This window comes from Camelina sativa, chromosome 20 (genome assembly GCF_030686135.1).
Source record: "Camelina sativa cultivar CO46 ecotype springtype chromosome 20, ASM3068613v1".
NCBI classification, from domain to species: domain Eukaryota; kingdom Viridiplantae; phylum Streptophyta; class Magnoliopsida; order Brassicales; family Brassicaceae; genus Camelina; species Camelina sativa.
In genome coordinates this window covers 710,961-730,462 of record NC_141899.1, presented here as the reverse complement: position 1 = coordinate 730,462, position 19,502 = coordinate 710,961, and the positions used below count along the sequence as shown (strand labels likewise).

The following is a 19,502-nucleotide window of genomic DNA, read 5'->3' as shown; positions in this document are numbered from 1 at the left end:
TACAATAAAGATTTGATTAATACAAATCGATCTATCAAACGGAAAAGAAAATATCAGCTTACTCGTTTGCATGTTTCAGAAAGGGACACGCAGTAACAGAGACATTCCATCCACCAACGTCACTTCCCTTGAGTTGCAAGGCCTTATCTACTGCACCTTCTCCCAGAAAATATATATAACCACATCTGTAATGAGGAGATCACAGACAAAATATAATGTTTATAATTTTAGAGCATTTTAATTATATTAAAATGAGCTGAGAGAATTGAGAAGCCACAAAACAAAAACAAAAAAACCAACTTCCAGAGTGTGTTATCCTTAAGATAGTTTATTGGAATATAAACATCAGTGATCTCTCCACATGAAGCGAAATGTTTTCTCAGAGCACTCTCGACAACATCACGAGGAAGCCCAGTGTCATATCCCGTTACGACAACTGTTTGTACCGGGGATTGCACAACACGAAGTAAATAAAGATTTTTGGGGAAAGAGTGAAGCTGGTTCTTTTATTAACGATAAAATCGTGAGGTCGTCACTAACAAGAATCAAGATTGAGCTCGTCTGTTCACAGGAGAACTAACAAGCCAATAATGACGAGCTCAGAAGCTAGAAGGAATTATACAGAAGACAATAACGGTTTTCACGCAAAGTATTGCTCTCTGTCTCTTGTCCTCGGGTGAGGATGGTGATCCTAATAAGTGATGCTTCCTTTTATAGGCGACTGTTGACCGAGGGTTTTCTAGGGTTTCCATCGTGAATTCCCGAGAGTGCCCCTTTACGAATTATTAATGACTTGCATCCAATTTCGTCGGGCCGAAATCTTAATTAGCTTGTTTTGTTGGACCGAGTGGCATATTGGGCGTAGCCCATGTCCAACAATAGTCTCCCCCTTAGTCCGGAGAGCGTCAGTTTTTCTGCGATCAGCGGACGTGCTTGAATTCTGTTAATATGCCTGCTCGGCACAGATCGTCTCGGGTTGCTTGTGAGATTGCTGATGATCGGTGATCGGCGAGACTCCACAGTTGGAGATCGGCACAGCGCTGATGATGTGGAATCGGACAGGGGTCGCCGTGATAACTTGACTTTGAGCGGATTCGATCGATCTTGCTGGGCGTCATCGAGGATCGCCGCACGAGAGAGTGATCTAGGTGAGATCGACAGATTTAATGATTCCAGGGGGATCGAAGATCGGCCGATTGAGATAGGTTTTGAGAGAAACCGAGATGAGTTGAGCGGCGGTAATGAGTTGAGCAGTAGTAATGAGCTCGGCGGTGAGCTCGGCGGTGAGCTCGGCGAGATGAGCGGAGGTAATGAGCTCGGCGGTGAGCTTGGAGAGATGAGTGAAGGTAATGAGCTCGGCGGTGAGCTCGGCAAGATGAGCGGAGGTAATGAGCTCGGCGGTGAGCTCGGCGAGAGTGAGATTTAGGTCTCGGCGATGAGCTCGGCGAGATGAGTGAAGGTAATGAGCTCGGCGGTGAGCTCGACGAGAGTGAGATTTAGGTCAGCGAGATTGAGAATGAGGTCACCACCAAGATTGAGGTCGGCGAGCGAGAAAGTGAGATTGAGGTCGCCACCGAGAGTGAGATTGAGGTCGGCGAGATTGAGATTGAGATCGGCGAGATTGAGATTGAGGTCAGCGAGTGAGTTTTGAGGTTGCCACCGAGAGTGAGTTTGAGATCCCCACCGAGAGTAAGATTGAGGTCGGCGAGATATAGATTGAGGTCGGCGAGTAAGTTTGAGGTTGCCACCAAGAGTGAGTTTGAGGTTGGCGAATGAGATCGGCGGATGAGATCGGCATATGAGATCGTCGGATGAGATCGGCGAATTGAGTTCGGATCTCACGCGATCGAGAATGATTCCGAGGTTGGTTCTACGTGCAAGGAAGGAGATCGGCAAGAAAATGTTGATCTTGCGAGTGAGGAGAGATCAGCGAACGAAGATCGGCAATTGTGCGCTAGATAGAAATTGTCAGATCGACGAGATGAGATTGGTGTTCATGTTGTGCGCTTGCGTCCCACGTCTTCTCATGGGAGCGACAAGGAGAGATTTGATCGTCAACTTGAGGATGGCACTTAAGAGAGCGCGGGAGAAGGTTGTGAGATCAGCGCCAAGCTGGAGAGTGGAGATCGACATCAAACTTGAGAATGCAGGTCGGCACCAGGTAGAAGAGTGAATGTCGCCATCGAAATTTGAGGTCTCCACCGAGAATGAGTGGAGGTCTCCACCGAGAATAAGAGAGTAGGTCTCCACTGAAGACAAGAGTAGAGTCGCCACCATGAATGGAAGTGTAAAATGAGATGGAAGGAAAGCGCAAGAGCGACGAACGTGAGTGCGACGAGCGTGAGGGTGGCGAGCGCAAGAGCATGAGTGAGTAGCGAGCGTCGAGCGTGAGGGCGCTGAGCATCGAGTGTTAAGAGCGCAGAGCGTGAGAGCGTCGAGCGTGAGGGCGTCTAACGTGAGAGCGGCGAGCATGAAGGCAGCAAGCTTGAGTGCGGCAAGCGTGAGGTAGGCGAGCGCGAGGGCGTTGAGCGCAAGGTCTTCAAACTTTAGGGCGTTTAGGGCGAGAGCATTCGTTGAGCGCGAGAGTATTGAGCATGAGAGAGTCGTCGAGCGTGAGCGTTGAGAGAAGGCATTGAACGCAAGGGTGTTGATTGCAAGGGCGTCAAACGCGAGGGCGTTGAGCGAGAGAGCGTCATCGAGCATGAGAGCGTCGTCGAGCGTGAGCGTTGAGCGAAGGTGTTGAACGCAAGGGAGTTGAGTGCGAGAGCATCGAACGCGAGGGCGTTGAGCGAGAGAGAGTCTTCGAGCGTGAGAGCGTCAGCAAGCATGAAGGCATCAAACGTGAGGGCTTTGAACGAGAGCGCATCGTCGAGTGTTAGAGCGTCGTCGAGCATGATAGCGTCGTCGAGCATGAGGGCGTCAAACGCGAGTGCGTTGAGCGAGAGCGTTGAGCGCGATGACGTTGCCGTGAGGGAGCGAGCTTATGTGTCATATGCAACTCGGTTTTATGATCTACCAAAGTAAAGTGGTAGGCGAGACAGACTCGCCGTACCTTTAGGTGCGGCTTTTCTGTCCGGTTTATCCTGTGGGTGTTTGGGGTTGGCAAGAACTTGCAAGCCGGAGCTTGGCTTATTAGTTCAGACGCCCTTAAGCTAGTGCGAGACTTGCTCGGCTTTTTGCTTAGTTTCGAGATGTATTCTACGGGGCGAGACGTCTCTCGGCTTACCCTGTTACGTGTTTCGAATACCAAATTTTAGGTTGGTAGTTGAGATGAGCTCGTCGTACCTATTAGGTGCGGCCCTGGTGTCCGGCTTACCCTGTGGGTGCCACGAGGTCGGCAAGAGTGTGCAAGTAAGAACTTGGCTTATTCAAACTTGACCACCTGCTTGCTGAATGCGAGACTGGGCTCGGCTTTTTTTGTGCGGATTATTTCACCGCTGCATCCATGTGGAACGCGTTTTAAATCGTACACCTGGCCAGGGTGAAGATGTAGAAGCTGGACACTCGTTAAGACGGACTCGTTCGAGAGAGCTTATTTGACTAAGTGTACTCTTGCGAGTGTAACTTTTTTGTTGTTGCAAATATCTTATTTTGAAGAATAGATGAGCTCGGTATGTCGAGCGTTCTTTTTTTTTTTTTTTTTTTTTTTTAGCTAACGATATTATGATGTTTAACTCACCGTTGATCTTTGATGCTGAGCTGCGAGTTGGTCGTCGATTTCGAGGTGAACCCGACTCCTACGTGGGTTGTTTGTCGTTGGATTGATGATCGGCTTGCAGGTAGCAGAGACAAGTTTCGAAATTTAGCGCCAGTGATGAGTTCGATAGTAGAGACGAGCTTGGTAGGTCGATAACATAGATAAGTTTGAAAGGTCAATTGTTTGCCAGGTCGCCAAGTATGAATGTTAGGAAGATCAGAGCTACTGAAGTCGTTTCTCGCGATATTGGAGATATCACAGGGTAGCATAGTGGTTTGGGCGAGGTCGCCGTTGAGAAGGATCAAGAAATGATGGGTTTGCACGCAACTGGTAGTGTCGCCGCTATTGAAAGAGACTTGTTGAGAGGTCGGCAAGCTGGGTTTAGTTGCCGCGAGCTTGGCTAGACTTCCCGCGAAGTCGTCCATGCTGGTGTTAGACGAGCTGGAGGGCGGCGTGACCGAGACTTCGCAGATTTGGGTCCTGTTAATCTATGTGAAGGCGGCGAGGGGGAGGGAGGCGCTAACAAGGGTGTTGCCATCACATGTAGTCGGATCGGAGGCGATGCACATATGGTCGGTAAATCATTTGTTGAGGTCGGCGAATCGCCTATTCTCGATCGATACATGTCCGGTACATGGTTGTGTGGCGATGACAAAAATGCAGATCGGCTGGCGATTGAGGTCGACACCTCTAGGGTTGGAGGGCGGTGCGAGTTGGAGTCTCGCGCGATCAGGATTGAGATCGGTCCTTTCAGCAAGGAGGGGGGATTGACTGGTGAAGGTCAGCGTTTGTGCGTCAGAGTTGGCAAAATCGGAACTATGGGTGAGGGGGTCGGCCAATGGAGGTTGGCGGGACGTTGTACGGTGCCCTAGATGTCGTCCTTGTGTGGGCGGCATATCTCCAATCTATTTCGGCACTTGTTTAACCATTTGGGTGAACTCCGAGGTCAGCTCATAATTGGAGGTGGCGAGGTTGGCTATATATTGGAGGTATATTGGGCGATATGAACGAGAGAGGTCAGAGGTTCGACCCCTCTCTTTATTCCTTTTACTTTTGTGTTTGTGCTTCTCTCTTTTTTTTTGTTTAGTCTCCAAAGAACAAAATCTAGCCGTCGCTCCTTGCTTCTTTGCCGATAGACGGTCGGTAGGAGATTCCATTGACCGTCAATCGAGATGACCTGATGGTGGTCGTCCTGGTTCAGACCGCGTGCGCATAGACTTGAGGTCGGCATCATAAGAAACAAATTCGAGGTCGGCATAGGGCGACGAGGGCGGAGAGAACTCTACAGCGGGGGTCAGCGCGGCCTGCACGCGGATCTTCCTTGGAACGAGATCGAGAGATTGAGGTTGGCGAGGATGGCCAATGAGATGGAAGAGATTGAGGTTTACTTCCATCTCATTTTCCACCCTCACGCTCGTCGCACTCATTTTCCACTTCACGCTCGTCGCCATCATGAGGTCGGTGCCAATTTCGGCTCAGGCGGTGACCGCTCTCGAGGTTGGTCTCGAGGTTCGATGGGTGGAGATGGCTCATAGGAGCGAGAGTAGAGATCGGTATAATGAGTGTGATTCTCGCTTTGTTGAGAGCGAGATAAAGGTCGGCTTTGGGACCAGGAGGTGAGATAGGCAAAGGGATGGTGAGGTCGAGAGTGAAAGCATGAACGCTGGTTTTGGTCATCGCGAGATCGGCACCTCTTGTGAGATTGGTATCTCTTGCGAGGCCGCCCGTGGTGATGCTTTGATTTCTCGGAGGTCGCCTCTTCGTATGAGATCGGAATTTCTCATCTTGATGAGCGGCGTGATGGTTTGAGTTGGAGTGGATTCGATCGAGAGCGATTCAGATCAGGTCAGTAGATCTGATGCTTTTCGTATTGGACCTAGTCTCGGAGGTTGTAGAGCGGCCAGATCTGCTGAGATTGGCATTGTGACCGAGAGGAGAGATCCGGGTGAGAACGGCGGTTTTAGAGTTTAACCGTGAGATCGGTAGTGGCGACGCGTGGCAATTTGGAGGTCGGCACCTTGGTCCCGAGGTCGTCCCTCGTGAGGTTAGCATTGGAGGTTAGGAGAATGACGACGATTTCGATAAGGAAGCACTGGTTTTGAGCGGGTTCGCGCTGCGTTGGCAAGCTCAGCAGTTATCAAAGTTCTCAGCTGGCTGGAGGTCGGCGAGATTGAGAGAGATCAGCGGAGGGATGCCCACGAGGTCGGCGCTGGCTGCCTTGAGGTCGGCGCTGACTGCCTCGAGGTCAGCACTTCCCACGAGATCGACGCTGATTCTGGTGGAGATGTTAATCTCATGATGGGAGGTCGGCACGATCGCGAGTCTCTAGGCCGCATTGCTGATTCTTATGAGATCGGTACGTTTGAGGAGAATTGTCGGATGTCTCCTGTTATGAGCGGGACGGAGCTCGGCGGCTCCCTGCTGAGAGCGCCCGGATCTGATGGGAATAACCTCAAAGTGCGGCGTGACGATCTTGAGAAAGGACCTCGTCATATGCGCAATGCCGGACTCGAGGTAGGAGGTCGCGAGGTTGGTTCAAGCGGAATAGAGGAGCTTGGTGATCGCCAATTTGAGATCAATTTTTCGGATATGGGTGGAGTGTGCTCTCAACTCTGGGATCAGCATTGTAGCGAGGTTGAACGATATGACCGGATTCAGATTCGAGTGTGGTTCAGCGAATGAGGATGCGGGTCGGCGAGCTGGAATTGATGCGAACAGGAATTTGCGTGATGGGACTGAGATCGGCGAAGACGCAATCGAGGTCGGCGGGCAGCTCGGCCGAGAGTTTGCCGATTCTGATGATAGCGATGCCGACCTCATGATGGGAGGACGCAGCGAGGCACGACATGGGAGAGCAGCCGAGATCGGCGTTGGATGGCGGCGTGATCTCTTTGTTTCTGAGGGCGGCGCCATTGAGGAGGTTAACATCAAGGTCGGCGAAGAGATGACCGAAGGCGTGTTTATTATGGAATTGAGAGAGACCGCAAACGAGAGAGGTCGACAAGACGGAGATGAGGTTGGTGGTCGGCCATGTAGTGCTCCGGGGGTCGGCTCGTTTTCTACCAGGTGGAGTGACCGAGAATCTGCCGATCTGGATCCGGCTAGCTTTGAGACCGATCGAGGGGATGTGGAGCTGAGCGTTGATGTCGAGTTTGGTTGTCGCGAACTTGGCGACACCTCTCATGAGGTCGAAACTTCTCACGGTGATGCTTTCGACGGTATCAATAGATATTTGGGAAGAGTGGAGATTTTGGTTTCACCATCGAGGGTTTGATCGACGATCGTGATTTTGACGACATTCTTGAGGTTGGTGAAAAGTGGTGGTAAGCTTTTTATGTTGTAGTGAGTGTGTCAAGTCGCTCGGTTGTTCGCCTGTCCTGGCTAACGAGTATGTCCATGATAGTCTCGTTATGGATCGTCGAGGTTGTTTCTGTGTCCAGCAAGCAAGGGAGCTGGGAGGGTGGCACCATCAGTGAAAACTAGAGCCACGGTTTGGAGATGTTGGGCATGTGTGGCAACAAGAGGTTCTGATGGCTTATCGGGCGCTGGTGTAGAGGTTGTGCTCGGCAGGGAGCCTTCGGTTGTGCTCGGCAGGGAGCTCGGCAGGGGGACAATTCGTGTTCTCGTTCGCCCCCATCGCTGCTCCGTTGCTTCGTTGAGGTCTTCGCTGGGGTTCGTCATGAGTCTTGAAACTTCGAGGAAGTGAGGACCGTCGGTCTTGATTCGTCAAAAGAAGCGCTCTACTCTCGCCCCACGGTGGGCGCCAATTGTTTGTACCGGGGATTGCACAACACTAAGTAAATAAAGATTTTTGGAGAAAGAGTGAAGCTGGTTCTTTTATTAACGATAAAATCGTGAGGTCGTCACTAACAAGAATCAAGATTGAGCTCGTCAGTTCACAGGAGAACTAACAAGCCAATAATGACGAGCTCAGAAGCTAGAAGGAATTATACAGAAGACAATAACGGTTTTCACGCAAAGTATTGCTCTCTGTCTCTTGTCCTCGGGTGAGGATGGTGATCCTAATAAGTGATGCTTCCTTTTATAGGCGACTGTTGACCGAGGGTTTTCTAGGGTTTCCATCGTGAATTCCCGAGAGTGCCCCTTTATGAATTATTAATGACTTGCATCCAATTTCGTCGGGCCGAAATCTTAATTAGCTTGTTTTGTTGGACCGAGTGGCATATTGGGCGTAGCCCATGTCCAACAACAACTCTCCCTACCTCACTGCAATAATTTGATCAACGTGAGGCAACGAACAGATCTTTACATACCAAAATATTAATCAAGCAACTTAATTATACCGGATTTTTCGAATGGCTGCATCAGTGTCGTTCAATTTCAGCAATTTCAGATCCTAAAGGTATGAACACAAACAACGATCTAATCAGAAATTCTACTCACTTAAAATATGAAAAAAAAAAAAACCATATACCTTGTTGATGGATTCTTCCATGGAGAAGTTGATAAGAGCGGTTTTACAGAGGCTATAACCCTTTGAAACAAAAATATTTTAGGGATTTAAGTCTTTATTTATATCATTTTGTATATCAAACGATTGGGCCTTGATTTCAGGCCTCAACTTAGCCCAACAGTTCTGGTTTTCTGAATATGTTTTTAAATTTGGGCCTTACATTTGTAAACTTAATGGGCTGGACTCTTTGTATTATTTGTGTTTCTTTTCTTCGTATAAATTTGTTGTACACTCGTTTGATTGGTTTACCACAATAAACTTCCGGAAGATGTTTCGGTTCGCTTTATGGATCTATGCACCTACATATATATGGTCATTCATAAAATTTCGCGTCGCAACAACGATTACTCGACTGAAGTTTAGCTAAAGAAAAGTTTTCTTTGTGTGGTTAAGTGAGTAAATATCATATGAAATAAAAGGTTAGGATTTACATGTTCGTTAATTATCTATCTATGACTATTTCAACTCCAAAAAAATCCTACTTGTCGTGACGTCTAAAAAGTTATTCCTCATTGCATAACCGCTGATATATGATATCAGCACTTCTCAAATACAAAAACAAAAGTCATTATTGATTAAACTAAAATACAAAACTCCATCATTTGTTGATTTTGTTCATTGAAACTCTTGTTCGTCTTGTACTCGTAAACTTGTGGCTACAAAATTTTGATTCCCTCTACATTGATGAATACACTCTGATTGACCAAAATGAGATGTTAACGTTCGAAGAAGTATGTGTGAAGGTTACGCAAATGAACTGGACCGTCGGAAACTCTTTTACATTTATATAACAAAGCAAAAATAAGTAATATAATTGAAACGGCATGCCAAAGAGCTTGGAACTACATGCATGACATTACGTTTTCATTGGTATTTCCAAAGTACATTGTCGTTTTTAGGCATTTCGTTTTCTTGTTTGCCCTTTTTTCATTTGTGTTGTTGACATTTTATCATCTCTTCATTTCTTTTCTTCTTATTTTTAGATTTGCAATGTTGGTGAAATAAGAGTAAGTAAGCACCAAATTCGAATCTATTTTGAAAGAAACAAGATTGATTGACTTTCACAGTTAAGTACTTTTTTGTCCTTTAAAATTGGCAATCCTGCTAACAAAACAGGAACTAGAGATTTAGAAAACGGGGTTTTGATTCACTTTTTGTTAGGATTTTATCTAGAGAAATATAAAACTAGATTAAAGTTGAATATGATTTGTTTGAATATGTAAACATGAACTCTTAATCATGCATTTTAGAAGTTGTTTAATTTCTTTAAAATGTTTTTTTTTTTAATATCTAAAAAGTTCGGTTTTATCTTTTGAAACATTTAACTAAATTTAACAAGTCTTACTGAATTATAACATGAATTATATTACATTTAGAGTTAGATTAAGGGAGTATTATTTGAAAATATAATGCCCTTAAAGATATCATCCACGATACATACTATATCTTTTTAAGTAAAAAAGGAGCAATGGACTAGTCGGTCCAATCAATGAACCGAAAATGCGGAATTTCAGATGAAGAAGAGTGTCTTCACCAAACAGGACCAAACTTAGCTTCGACACTGACCAAAAATCAAAAAAGGCAAGAATACAAAAACAGCCACCACGGTTTTGCGGTCATCACCAAATCCTAACACGCAATCCTATGTAAATGACAAACATCTTCACGTGCTTCCACGTGCCTTATACACGTGGCATCTCCACTATTCGATCTCTGTCCAACAGTCTTTTTTTTTTTTTTTCCAGCAATTGTTTTTCTTGTTAAACACGAGTCAAACTAGTTAACGGCGATAAGAAAAGAGGTTATATATCAAACTCCGGAATCTTAATGACGGTGGTAATAGTCATATATAGTCCATGACATCGGACCATATGTTAAATTCGAACTGTTTATGATCTCAAGGGTTAGAACGAAGTTACGTTGTACTCATGAGTTAAAACCCAAGTCCGAAATTAATTATGTTTTAATTTTGATCAGTTTTTTATATCAATATTAATTGGTTCAACATCAACAGCAGTGTTTGAGTTTGACTAAGTTTTATACCAAACATTTTTTATATATCAAAGGGATTCAAGAATAAACATTTTTTTGCCTAAGTGATACATAATTGTATGATCATATAAATATGAATAATATAAAATCACGGTCTAACCGAAAAAATATGCAAATTAAAGTATAGCGTAAAGAAAAAGGGGTGCCAAAAACTTCTTAAAACGGAGAGAGAAAGACATATATTCCTATTGGTGAATTTATTCATTCCTAATGAAAATTACGATACATATTCCTAATAGGATCATACATATACATTTTTTTTTTTATATCATACATGCATGATGCATAACATACACATACGACATACCTATTATATAGGTAGATTGTGTATGAGAATGTATGTGTAAATAAAAGTAGGGTGTCATGATTTAGATTGTAGTTCGTGAAAGTAAATCTTGGATTATTCGAGCTGTCTCTTTCTCGGTTGGTATTTCTACTCGTCTTCTCTCGTATGCCTCGAAGAACTCTTTGTTCTCCTTCTCTAGCTCCTTCCACACTGCATAAAATCTAATTTAATCAGTTCTCCACTCCTCCTCCTTTATCTTATACGTATATAATATTTACCATATATGTGTATGTATTGTGTACCTGTGGAAGTGATGATAGGCTTGATATTAGCATGCTTGAACAGAGCATCCATACACTCTTCTTTGCCCATGTTGAACAATATACATTCTTCTATCAAATGATGCACCTGCAGCCAATAATTTACACATGGTGATGATATGATCAGCATCCTTTAAGATACACAAATAGATAAAAAAAATCAAAGATCAGAGATTGGTTTGACAAGAAAAGAAAGAAAAGAAAAGAAAGAGAGTTTGATGAAATCGTACCAAATGGATGTAAGATGCTTGAGAGCTATTCTGATCACCCATGATATATGAAAATAATGAAAAGAGAAGATTGTTATAGAGAGATGGTATTAGAGACTATAAAGATGATGAAGGAGGAGAAGATAGGCAGGTGAAGAAGAGATATATATATATATATATCAAACGCTACAAGGAGCCGGAAAATAGAAAGAGAGACATTAAAATATTCATAAGTAAAAAAAAAAATATCGAGAAGAAATAGAAGGAAATGACATATTCGTTGAATTATATAAATATATTGTCACGGAATGACCTATTATGGACATGGTTTTGTTTTATTTGTGTAGTTGATTACATATAATTCAAAAGAAATCGAATCAATTTACGAATGTTACTTTTTGCTTTTCTTGTTAAAATTGACATGTTTCTGTTTTCATGGAATCGCCTAATTAAGTGATTAATTATACCGTCATAATTCATAATTATAAGAAGAAGAGGAAAGATATATATATATATAATAAAATTAATCAAGATGACAGTTAAAAAGAAAATTAATAAGACAAATTTTTTAAAAATATTTTTAGTGATTAAAATATGTTATCTTCTGTAATCTAAAGTCTAAACTCTAAACGGCGTAGGTGGTTAAAGTTTTGCTGACTTGTAAGATTGGGCTCGTGATAGGGCCCATAATCCCACGTGGGCATTTGCATATGATTGGCTGAGAGGAGATTACAATTAGATTTTAGGAAACGGTAATGCTGCAATGCACCCCCTTCTATTTGCTTACGTGGCACTGGGTCCGTTTACCACGTGAAGTAGGACATATCCCTACATTCAAAAACTATAGTTTATTACAATGTGACCATAATCATTCTTTGTTTTAGCATTTTTTTTTTAATATTACTGTTATTAACTTTATTGTAATATTAAATCAATTTATTTTGTATTTTGTTACCTTGTGTTAATGTCACCTAGCTAATTCCACCTACCAACAATTGACTTGTTTATTATACCTTATAGTTTCATTTACGAAAATATATGAATGTATTCTCTTACTATATGCCTTCAGGATACTATCTCAAACGTTACTTAAATAGCTAGTGATAATTGATAAACAACAACAAAATATAACTAGTGACACCGACGAAAAATTATTGTACTTAGACAAGAACAGTAAGTGTTGCACTGTTGTCAAAGAAAAAAAAACTGATGTTAGGTTCGTAATTAAAAGCTTTGCTACAATTTAATACAGTATATAAAGGGATTTAAGTATACATTACCATCAATGATGTCGTTTGGATCACTATTGATTAAAAAAGTAAATAAAGATGATTGGATTCATTGAGACGTAACCGAACATCATGAAAACCGTGTGGAAGATACGTTATAACTGACGTAGTTTATGAGCGTAATTTGTGGAAATAGTGTACGTTACCTAACAGATGTATGTATAAGATCCGTATGATTTAAATAGAATATAAATTATATTATGATATACATTTATTGAATGTACTTTTTGCAAGCATAAACAATTGATGGTTTTTGTGGCAAATGGCGGGAAAATATAATTTGGAAATTGGAATGATATTTAAAATTTAAACGGAAAACCGCCACATAGAAATTAAGTTCAAATAGCTTATTTATATATAAAAGTTTTACTTCTAAATTATCTAAAAGTAAATTTCGTTCTCTACTATATTCTTTTCATCAGGAATCTGAACAAGAAAATCAAAACCAGCCAATGTACGTGCAACAAAAATTTGATCTATTTTGTAAGCTCAAAACCAGCCAATAGTTTATGATCGATTTGATCTATTTAAGGTAGGAATGAGTTCGATGTACTCTGGAGTTTCCCCACATCTTAGGAAGGCCTTTCGTTGGATTCTCGAAACCTTTAGAGGGACCACTGAGTTTGGTAACTATATATGTCGAAGAAGTCCTTCTTGGAAACTCATATTAGCTGGTACAAAGATTACATCATCAAATCATAAAATCACTTATATACAATGTCAAAAATGCATATAACACTACTTCTCACACAAACTCATCCATCAGCATCAGCTGGTACCAGTTTCACCTTATCTTTTTGAATGTGAAAACAGTTTCTAAAGTTCTAAAATATTCGTTTTTTTTAGTGATGCATATATGAATTAAGAAATTCCCGAACAAAAACATTCCAAATTCGCATGCTAATTAGTTAACAGGCCTAAACTATCTTTACTTATATATATTAGTTTAAGCCCAATAAAGCCCATAAAAACCGCCGACTTTAGCGCCAACCGTCAATTAGTATTACGTTAGTAACAACTATTCATCTAACGAGTTAGAAAGACACACGTCAGCAATCCGCGCCATGTTCTAATACCCAATCATAATCATTCCACGAAACATATAAATACAAAACCGAAACCCTTACAAAAAAAATCATCATCTCTCGTTACAGTTTCATTCCCCGAGAAGTATTCATTCATTTCATCGATCAAACCTCGTATCGATTTATAATGGCGCCGAAGGCAGAGAAGAAACCGGCGGAGAAAGGACCACCGAAGGCGGAGAAGAAGATCACGAAGGAAGGAGGAACGAGCGAGATCATCAAGAAGAAGAAGAAGACGAAGAAGAGCACGGAGACGTATAAGATCTATATATTCAAGGTGTTGAAACAGGTTCATCCAGATATTGGAATCTCAGGTAAAGCGATGGGGATCATGAACAGTTTCATCAACGACATATTCGAGAAACTCGCTCAGGAATCGTCTCGTCTCGCTCGTTACAATAAGAAACCGACGATCACGTCACGTGAGATCCAAACCGCCGTGAGACTCGTTTTGCCTGGTGAATTGGCTAAGCATGCTGTTTCTGAAGGAACCAAAGCCGTCACCAAATTTACAAGCTCTTAAAAAAATATTAGATATATATATATGTTATTGTTTTTTTTTTTTTTTGGGGGTCTTTGATCAAATCTTCTCATATGATGATGAAGATGATACCTGAATAATACAATACATTGTCCATATGAATTCTCTTCTTTTTAATTAAAGTTTGGATTTTTCTGATCCTATAGACTAATTTTAGTGCAATTCGTAAGAACAGAGTATGTATTGTTTTCAACATGGTGAACAGTAAGAGGTGTTCTGTCTTTACAGAGAAACAGAGAGTAGGGAGGAAGAGTTATGCCTTTTTAGGGGATTTGGTAGCCTTTGATGGTGGTGACTTGGGAGTTTTTGTGGTTGAAGCGGCTTTCTCAGACTTTTTTGGGAGGAGGATTGGGTTTATGTTTGGTAAAATTCCACCGTGTGCGATGGTTACGCCTTTGAGTAGCGTCCCTAGCTCCTCGTCGTTCCTCACTGCTAATAGAACATGGCGTGGTATGATACGGTTCTTTTTGTTATCTCTTGCAGCGTTACCCGCTAGCTCAAGAACCTATATGGACAACAGATACAAATGATCAGACTTGGTAACTTAAACAGATAGGTTTTGGCCTTTTGGGACATTCGTTGTAAAGTTTAGTCTGATACATTCGTGGTAAAGGTTTTGCAACAAGTTGATCCAAAAGATGGGTTCTAACAACTTAGTAACGATTTCAATATTTACAACCTCACAACTTAGTAATCGTTTTCTATTTGTGACCCGAGAATATTTTCATAGATGTAATGTAATTTACCCTAAAATTCAGACGAAGATCACATCATTGATCATTCTTCTAAATCAAAAACTAGATGGTCAACGAAACATATTCGATAATCCAAACGGAATCAAATAGCTGATCTGAACCAGAATATACCTCAGCAGCAAGATACTCGAGGACGGCAGCGAGATAGACCAGAGCTCCGGTTCCAACACGTTTCGAATAACGACCTTTCTTAAGCTACCGACCGATCCTACCGACAGGAAACTGTAGACCGGATTTAACCGACCCGAAATCGGTTTCTTCTTTGGACCTCCTCCAACGCCTCTTCTTCCAGCTGCTCCTTTCTTCGTTTTTGTTCCAGAATCCATGCCTTTGCCCTTTACTACTTCGAGACTATATTTGATTATAAGACCGGAATGATGCAAACAGAGGATAGCGAAAGAGCTTCGGTTTGGTTTTAATTATCAGTTGATGAATGTTAGCTTTTGGATTGAATATGATTCAACGGCTACGATTTGCTGATTTGGCTATCTTGGCTTCAATATCTAATTTGCTAATACATTTCTATGGATTTTTTTTTTTAATCAAAATATTTCTAATTTTTTTTAACTATTATACTATTTTTGTAGTGAAATTTACCGCATTGAAAAACAATTAACATAAACAAAATTTAGGAAAATTAAGGCCCTGATTGGTAACGGCTGTTACTTTTGGCTGTAAAGATTTTGACTTTAAAATTTTAGCTGCAGATAATTTGGCTGTAGATGCTTTAACTGTAAAAACTTTAACTGTTAAAATCTGATTGCTTACCAACAACTTTTAAAGCTGTAACTGTTATTTTTATTATTATTATAAATATTAATAGTAAATATATATTATGTCAGAAATTAATTTATATAACATTTTAATGACAAAAATAAAATTTACTAATAATAAATTAAAATTTAAAAAATACAAATCAATTAAATATGAAATTTTGTTTGAAACTAATTAAAAACAAATAACTATAAGAATAAGAAATAAATAATTGAAGTTGTAGACATCAATTTATTAACTTATTAAATTTTAAATAATGCAAAAAAAAAACTAGTGACGACTAGCCCACATAGCATTAGCAATCTCATCACGTACACCTTCCATGTATTGTCTCGAACTAACGTCTTGCTCCATCACATTTGGAATTTTATAAGCTCTTATTAATGATGAATTTCATAAACTCTTTTATAGTATTATTAGTAATGATGATGAAAAAATAAAATTTATTATTGAAATAGATCTTAAAAGAAAGAGAAAAAAATGAAAATAATTAATTTATAAAAATAAAATTTGTAAAATATTTATATATACTTTTGAAGAGCTTTTAAATATAAAAGGGTGAATAAAAAGAATGCTTTAAAAATTGTTTTGTTTCTTAAAAAAAAAAAAAAACAAGAAAGAGAAAAAAAAAAGTGACTTTCAAAACTTTAAAAAAATTTAAAGCCAAAAAAGCTTGATTGGAAAAAAATGGCTGTCATGACTTTAAAAATTTTTAAAGTTTTAAAAGTAGGCTACCAATCAGCGCCTAAATACGTTAAAGAAGAATATATACATTCGAAATAATTAATAATGCTTGGATGCTTTCTATAGGACACTGATCAATTAGTATCACTGATGATCTCTTGAAGTTACTACTACCTTAGATATCCAAACTAATTTTCATACTATGTACCCACGTGTATCTGTAATAATCAATGTCCATAACTATTCATGTAGTTAATGTCTCTTTACCGTTTTGTTTGTGGGTTTCACATTTATGTATAACGTATTCACCAATCATATCCAAAAGACATGGCTCTTACCATAATGTTTACGGATTCAACATTTCACAACTGAACCAAAACCTATCTTTGTACTCTTCGTCTTAACCGTACATCATGTATCAAGCCATACAGTTGTTCACATGCATTAGTACGTAGCATCCGTTGACCATCTCTCCGCATCTCTCATTAACCATAACACTCAAGGCTTCTCATTCCCACTTACAATACCATTCTTCTATTAAAGAAAAAATGCAGCAACGATCTGATCTGATTCAATTTAAATTCATATTATATCTTCTCTACGTCTATATATATTTTAAGAAATATACATCTTGTGAAATGACCATATGTTTAATGTTTGTGTCTCATTTAAATCTATCTTATCAACTGGAAAATTTTGACACAGACAATTAAATACATGTTTGCATTCGTGTCGTGTGGTTCTAAAAGGAACGTATAACACAACATTAAATTCCAACGAGACTGACATCTCCTCACATGGGGGAGAAATGTTTGTCCTCCATACAAGAAAAGTAAAAGAAGAAAAAAAAATACAATAATTTGGCTTCTTAATTTAATGTTGTAAACAAGCTTATCGGAAGTTTTAAATATTTTGTCAGAACTACATTTATAATATATTCTCATCAAATGCAATGAACTTTTTTTTTCTTCTTCTTTCCACTAAGTGCAATGAACCATGGTGGTTATCGGAGAAGTTTTTGTATAATCGCAATGAACCTTTTCAACATTAAGAGATTGCAGACGCTTGCAGGAGTAAGTAAGACTATTCAAATACAGTAATCCCACACCACATGGACTTATTTAATTACCTTAAACAAATTATAGTCAATACAAATTTTAAGGTCAATATAGGTTTACCTAACAAAAGGTAAACATGCTAGTAGTGTAAAAAGTACACAACACATAAGTTTAGATCTGAACCATTTTGACCATGCACAGAACTTATACTGAACCATTTGACCATGCACAGAACTTAGACTGAAAAAGCTATGCATACATGTTGGAGATACTATTATTTAGTGTTTCTATTTTGGAAAGAGTTTAATTACAAAACTCCTAGCTTTTACGAAAATATTTTGGAAGAATTAGTGACTTAGTGTTAATGCTTCTTTCATTTTCGTTCTACCACTTTTGTTCAATCTTTTTGTTTTCATCCTGATATGATTGATAAATATTCAACCGGTACTTTGGTGTAAGAAATTTCCAATCAACTTTTTTTTTTTTCTCCAATCAAACTTACTACTATAAAAGCAACACGAAATCCACACTGCATATATAAATAAGATTGTACTAAGTGATCATTATTGTACTACATGATCATTAAGGTAAAACATAAAACTCTATTGTAATTTCTTAAAAAATAGAGAATCATTTGATATGTATAAAAAATAAATAATTATATAGTATATTTTTTTTTTTGGTCAACAACATAAATAAATTAACTCAAAAGAGCTAACGTAATAAATTATTAGTTATTCAACGAATTTAATGATAAAAAGATAATTACTGTCTATACCTAACCCCATTTGTTTTTCACCCTCTTTTATATATAAACAGCCTCTCTCTACCTCCCGATCTCATCACTCTTACACCAATCTCTCTTTCTATCTCCTTTTTTCTCTCTCGCTCTCTCTCTCTGCTCTTACCAATCTTTCTTGTCTGAATCCGAAGCTAAAACATGTCGGAGAGACCAAGCCGTCACCAGAGAAGACCTTCTCAGAGCTTCCCGATCTCCCTTGATGACCTCTCCGATATCTCTCTCGCAGTCGCAGCAAGTCCTCCTTCCTCCGTTCCTACTCAGCCACCGCGCCACCAGATCCCTCCGCCTTCTCCGGCAGCTCCTCCGGCAAACCACAGCGACAATGGTAGCAAGGATCACAAAGGGAACGCTTCTTCTAATTGATTTCGCTTTTTTTTAATTATCGCATAAGCCTTCTTCTTCCTCTGTTTTCTATCTTTATTTCCGCTTAATAATCAGATTTTGTATGATAACGAATCAAATGTAATTTCGTATTTCGGGTTTATGGTGATATTAATTGAAGAATACATGTGAAAAAAACCTTATCATATTGAAATTTATAAATCAAAATCTGGATTAAACAATTTTCTTGATTGTGAAGAAAAAATTACTAAAGCCAAAAAGACAATTTTCGTGTAACGCTTAAGAAATTACTTTACACTAATGCTTAAAGAGTATATGTTATGGTACGGTTGACGTTGACCGAGAGATCCGTGGGTCTTCTATATTGAAAGGTGTAAAAGGACTTTGAAGTACGAAAAACAATAGTATATTTATATATATAAATAGACGCAAACATCAATAAGATTGATTATCTTTTATTTTTTTGATTGATATATGGATATTTAAACTTTTACTCAAGAGTCAAAACATGCTTCTTTCTTCTAGTGATGTAGCAGTACAATGATGAATTGATGATCTTTAGATGTGTGTGTGTGTGTGTTTTAGTTTTTCTCTTCAAAATTTTCAATTACATATTTCCATGTTATTATTATTTTTTATATATTCAACTAATTTAGTCAACATACATTTTGGTTTATAAGCTGATAAATAATATTTTGACCAAACGTAATACTAGTACATTTAATATTCCTTTAACTATTAGGGAAAATGTATTGAAAAAAAAACAGAAACAAAATGATAATTGATGTCTCCATTGAGCATGAATATATACATATAGATCATCTTTATTTTGTCTTTTGAAGTCGCATCTTTATGAAACCTAATATTTATCCATTTAAATGCCAAACGAGAATAGTACAAAACTTTTGTTTCGAATGATTTAACTAAACGAAGGATTTAAGGGACCAAGTGCAAAGGGTAAGCCATACGTAAAAAGAAAAAAACTCGCTAAACAAACACTAACCAGAAACGTGAGCTTTGACTTAAGCTCTAGTTTATTGTTCAATTTATGTTTATATATTTTACTAATTATTGAAGAATTTAAATACAAAACATATAGATATGATTAGTTGTCAACTCTATCAAATTCCATAA

The 19,502-nt window shown here is 39.5% G+C and overlaps 4 protein-coding genes across 4 annotated transcripts; 2 read left to right on the top strand and 2 right to left on the bottom strand.

Annotated features, from left to right (window-relative positions):
* Window positions 1-10,403: 10,403 nt before the first annotated feature.
* On the bottom strand, window positions 10,404-11,217 carry LOC104768427 (uncharacterized). Its single transcript, XM_010492417.3, has 3 exons — window positions 11,060-11,217; window positions 10,812-10,917; window positions 10,404-10,719 (listed from the first exon to the last, which is right to left on the bottom strand). Exons 1-3 carry the CDS (start codon window positions 11,099-11,101, stop codon window positions 10,592-10,594), a joined length of 276 nt encoding a protein of 91 aa, XP_010490719.1. The 5' UTR covers window positions 11,102-11,217; the 3' UTR covers window positions 10,404-10,591.
* A 2,235-nt stretch (window positions 11,218-13,452) lies between these two features.
* Window positions 13,453-14,094, top strand: LOC104768426 (Histone superfamily protein). The gene has a single exon (XM_010492416.3). It carries the CDS (start codon window positions 13,540-13,542, stop codon window positions 13,933-13,935), a length of 396 nt encoding a protein of 131 aa, XP_010490718.1. The 5' UTR covers window positions 13,453-13,539; the 3' UTR covers window positions 13,936-14,094.
* A 21-nt stretch (window positions 14,095-14,115) lies between these two features.
* On the bottom strand, window positions 14,116-15,109 carry LOC104768425 (putative histone H2A.4). Its single transcript, XM_010492415.3, is given in 3 exon segments — window positions 14,116-14,458; window positions 14,820-14,953; window positions 14,956-15,109. Coding segments are annotated over 3 exon segments (465 nt in total). The 5' UTR covers window positions 15,035-15,109; the 3' UTR covers window positions 14,116-14,206.
* A 2,943-nt stretch (window positions 15,110-18,052) lies between these two features.
* Window positions 18,053-18,589, top strand: LOC109131301 (uncharacterized). The gene has a single exon (XM_019242091.2). It carries the CDS (start codon window positions 18,165-18,167, stop codon window positions 18,387-18,389), a length of 225 nt encoding a protein of 74 aa, XP_019097636.2. The 5' UTR covers window positions 18,053-18,164; the 3' UTR covers window positions 18,390-18,589.
* The last annotated feature ends 913 nt before the right edge of the window (window positions 18,590-19,502 follow it).

Coding starts and splice junctions, on each gene's coding strand:
- LOC104768427 (XM_010492417.3), bottom strand. CDS start 11,101: ATGGGTGATCAGAATAGCTCTCAAGCATCTTACATCCATTTG. Junction 10,918..11,059: donor AAGCATCTTACATCCATTTG/GTACGATTTCAT, acceptor TATTGGCTGCAG/GTGCATCATTTGATAGAAGA. Junction 10,720..10,811: donor GCCTATCATCACTTCCACAG/GTACACAATACA, acceptor GATTTTATGCAG/TGTGGAAGGAGCTAGAGAAG.
- LOC104768426 (XM_010492416.3), top strand. CDS start 13,540: ATGGCGCCGAAGGCAGAGAAGAAACCGGCGGAGAAAGGACCACCGAAG.
- LOC109131301 (XM_019242091.2), top strand. CDS start 18,165: ATGTCGGAGAGACCAAGCCGTCACCAGAGAAGACCTTCTCAGAGCTTC.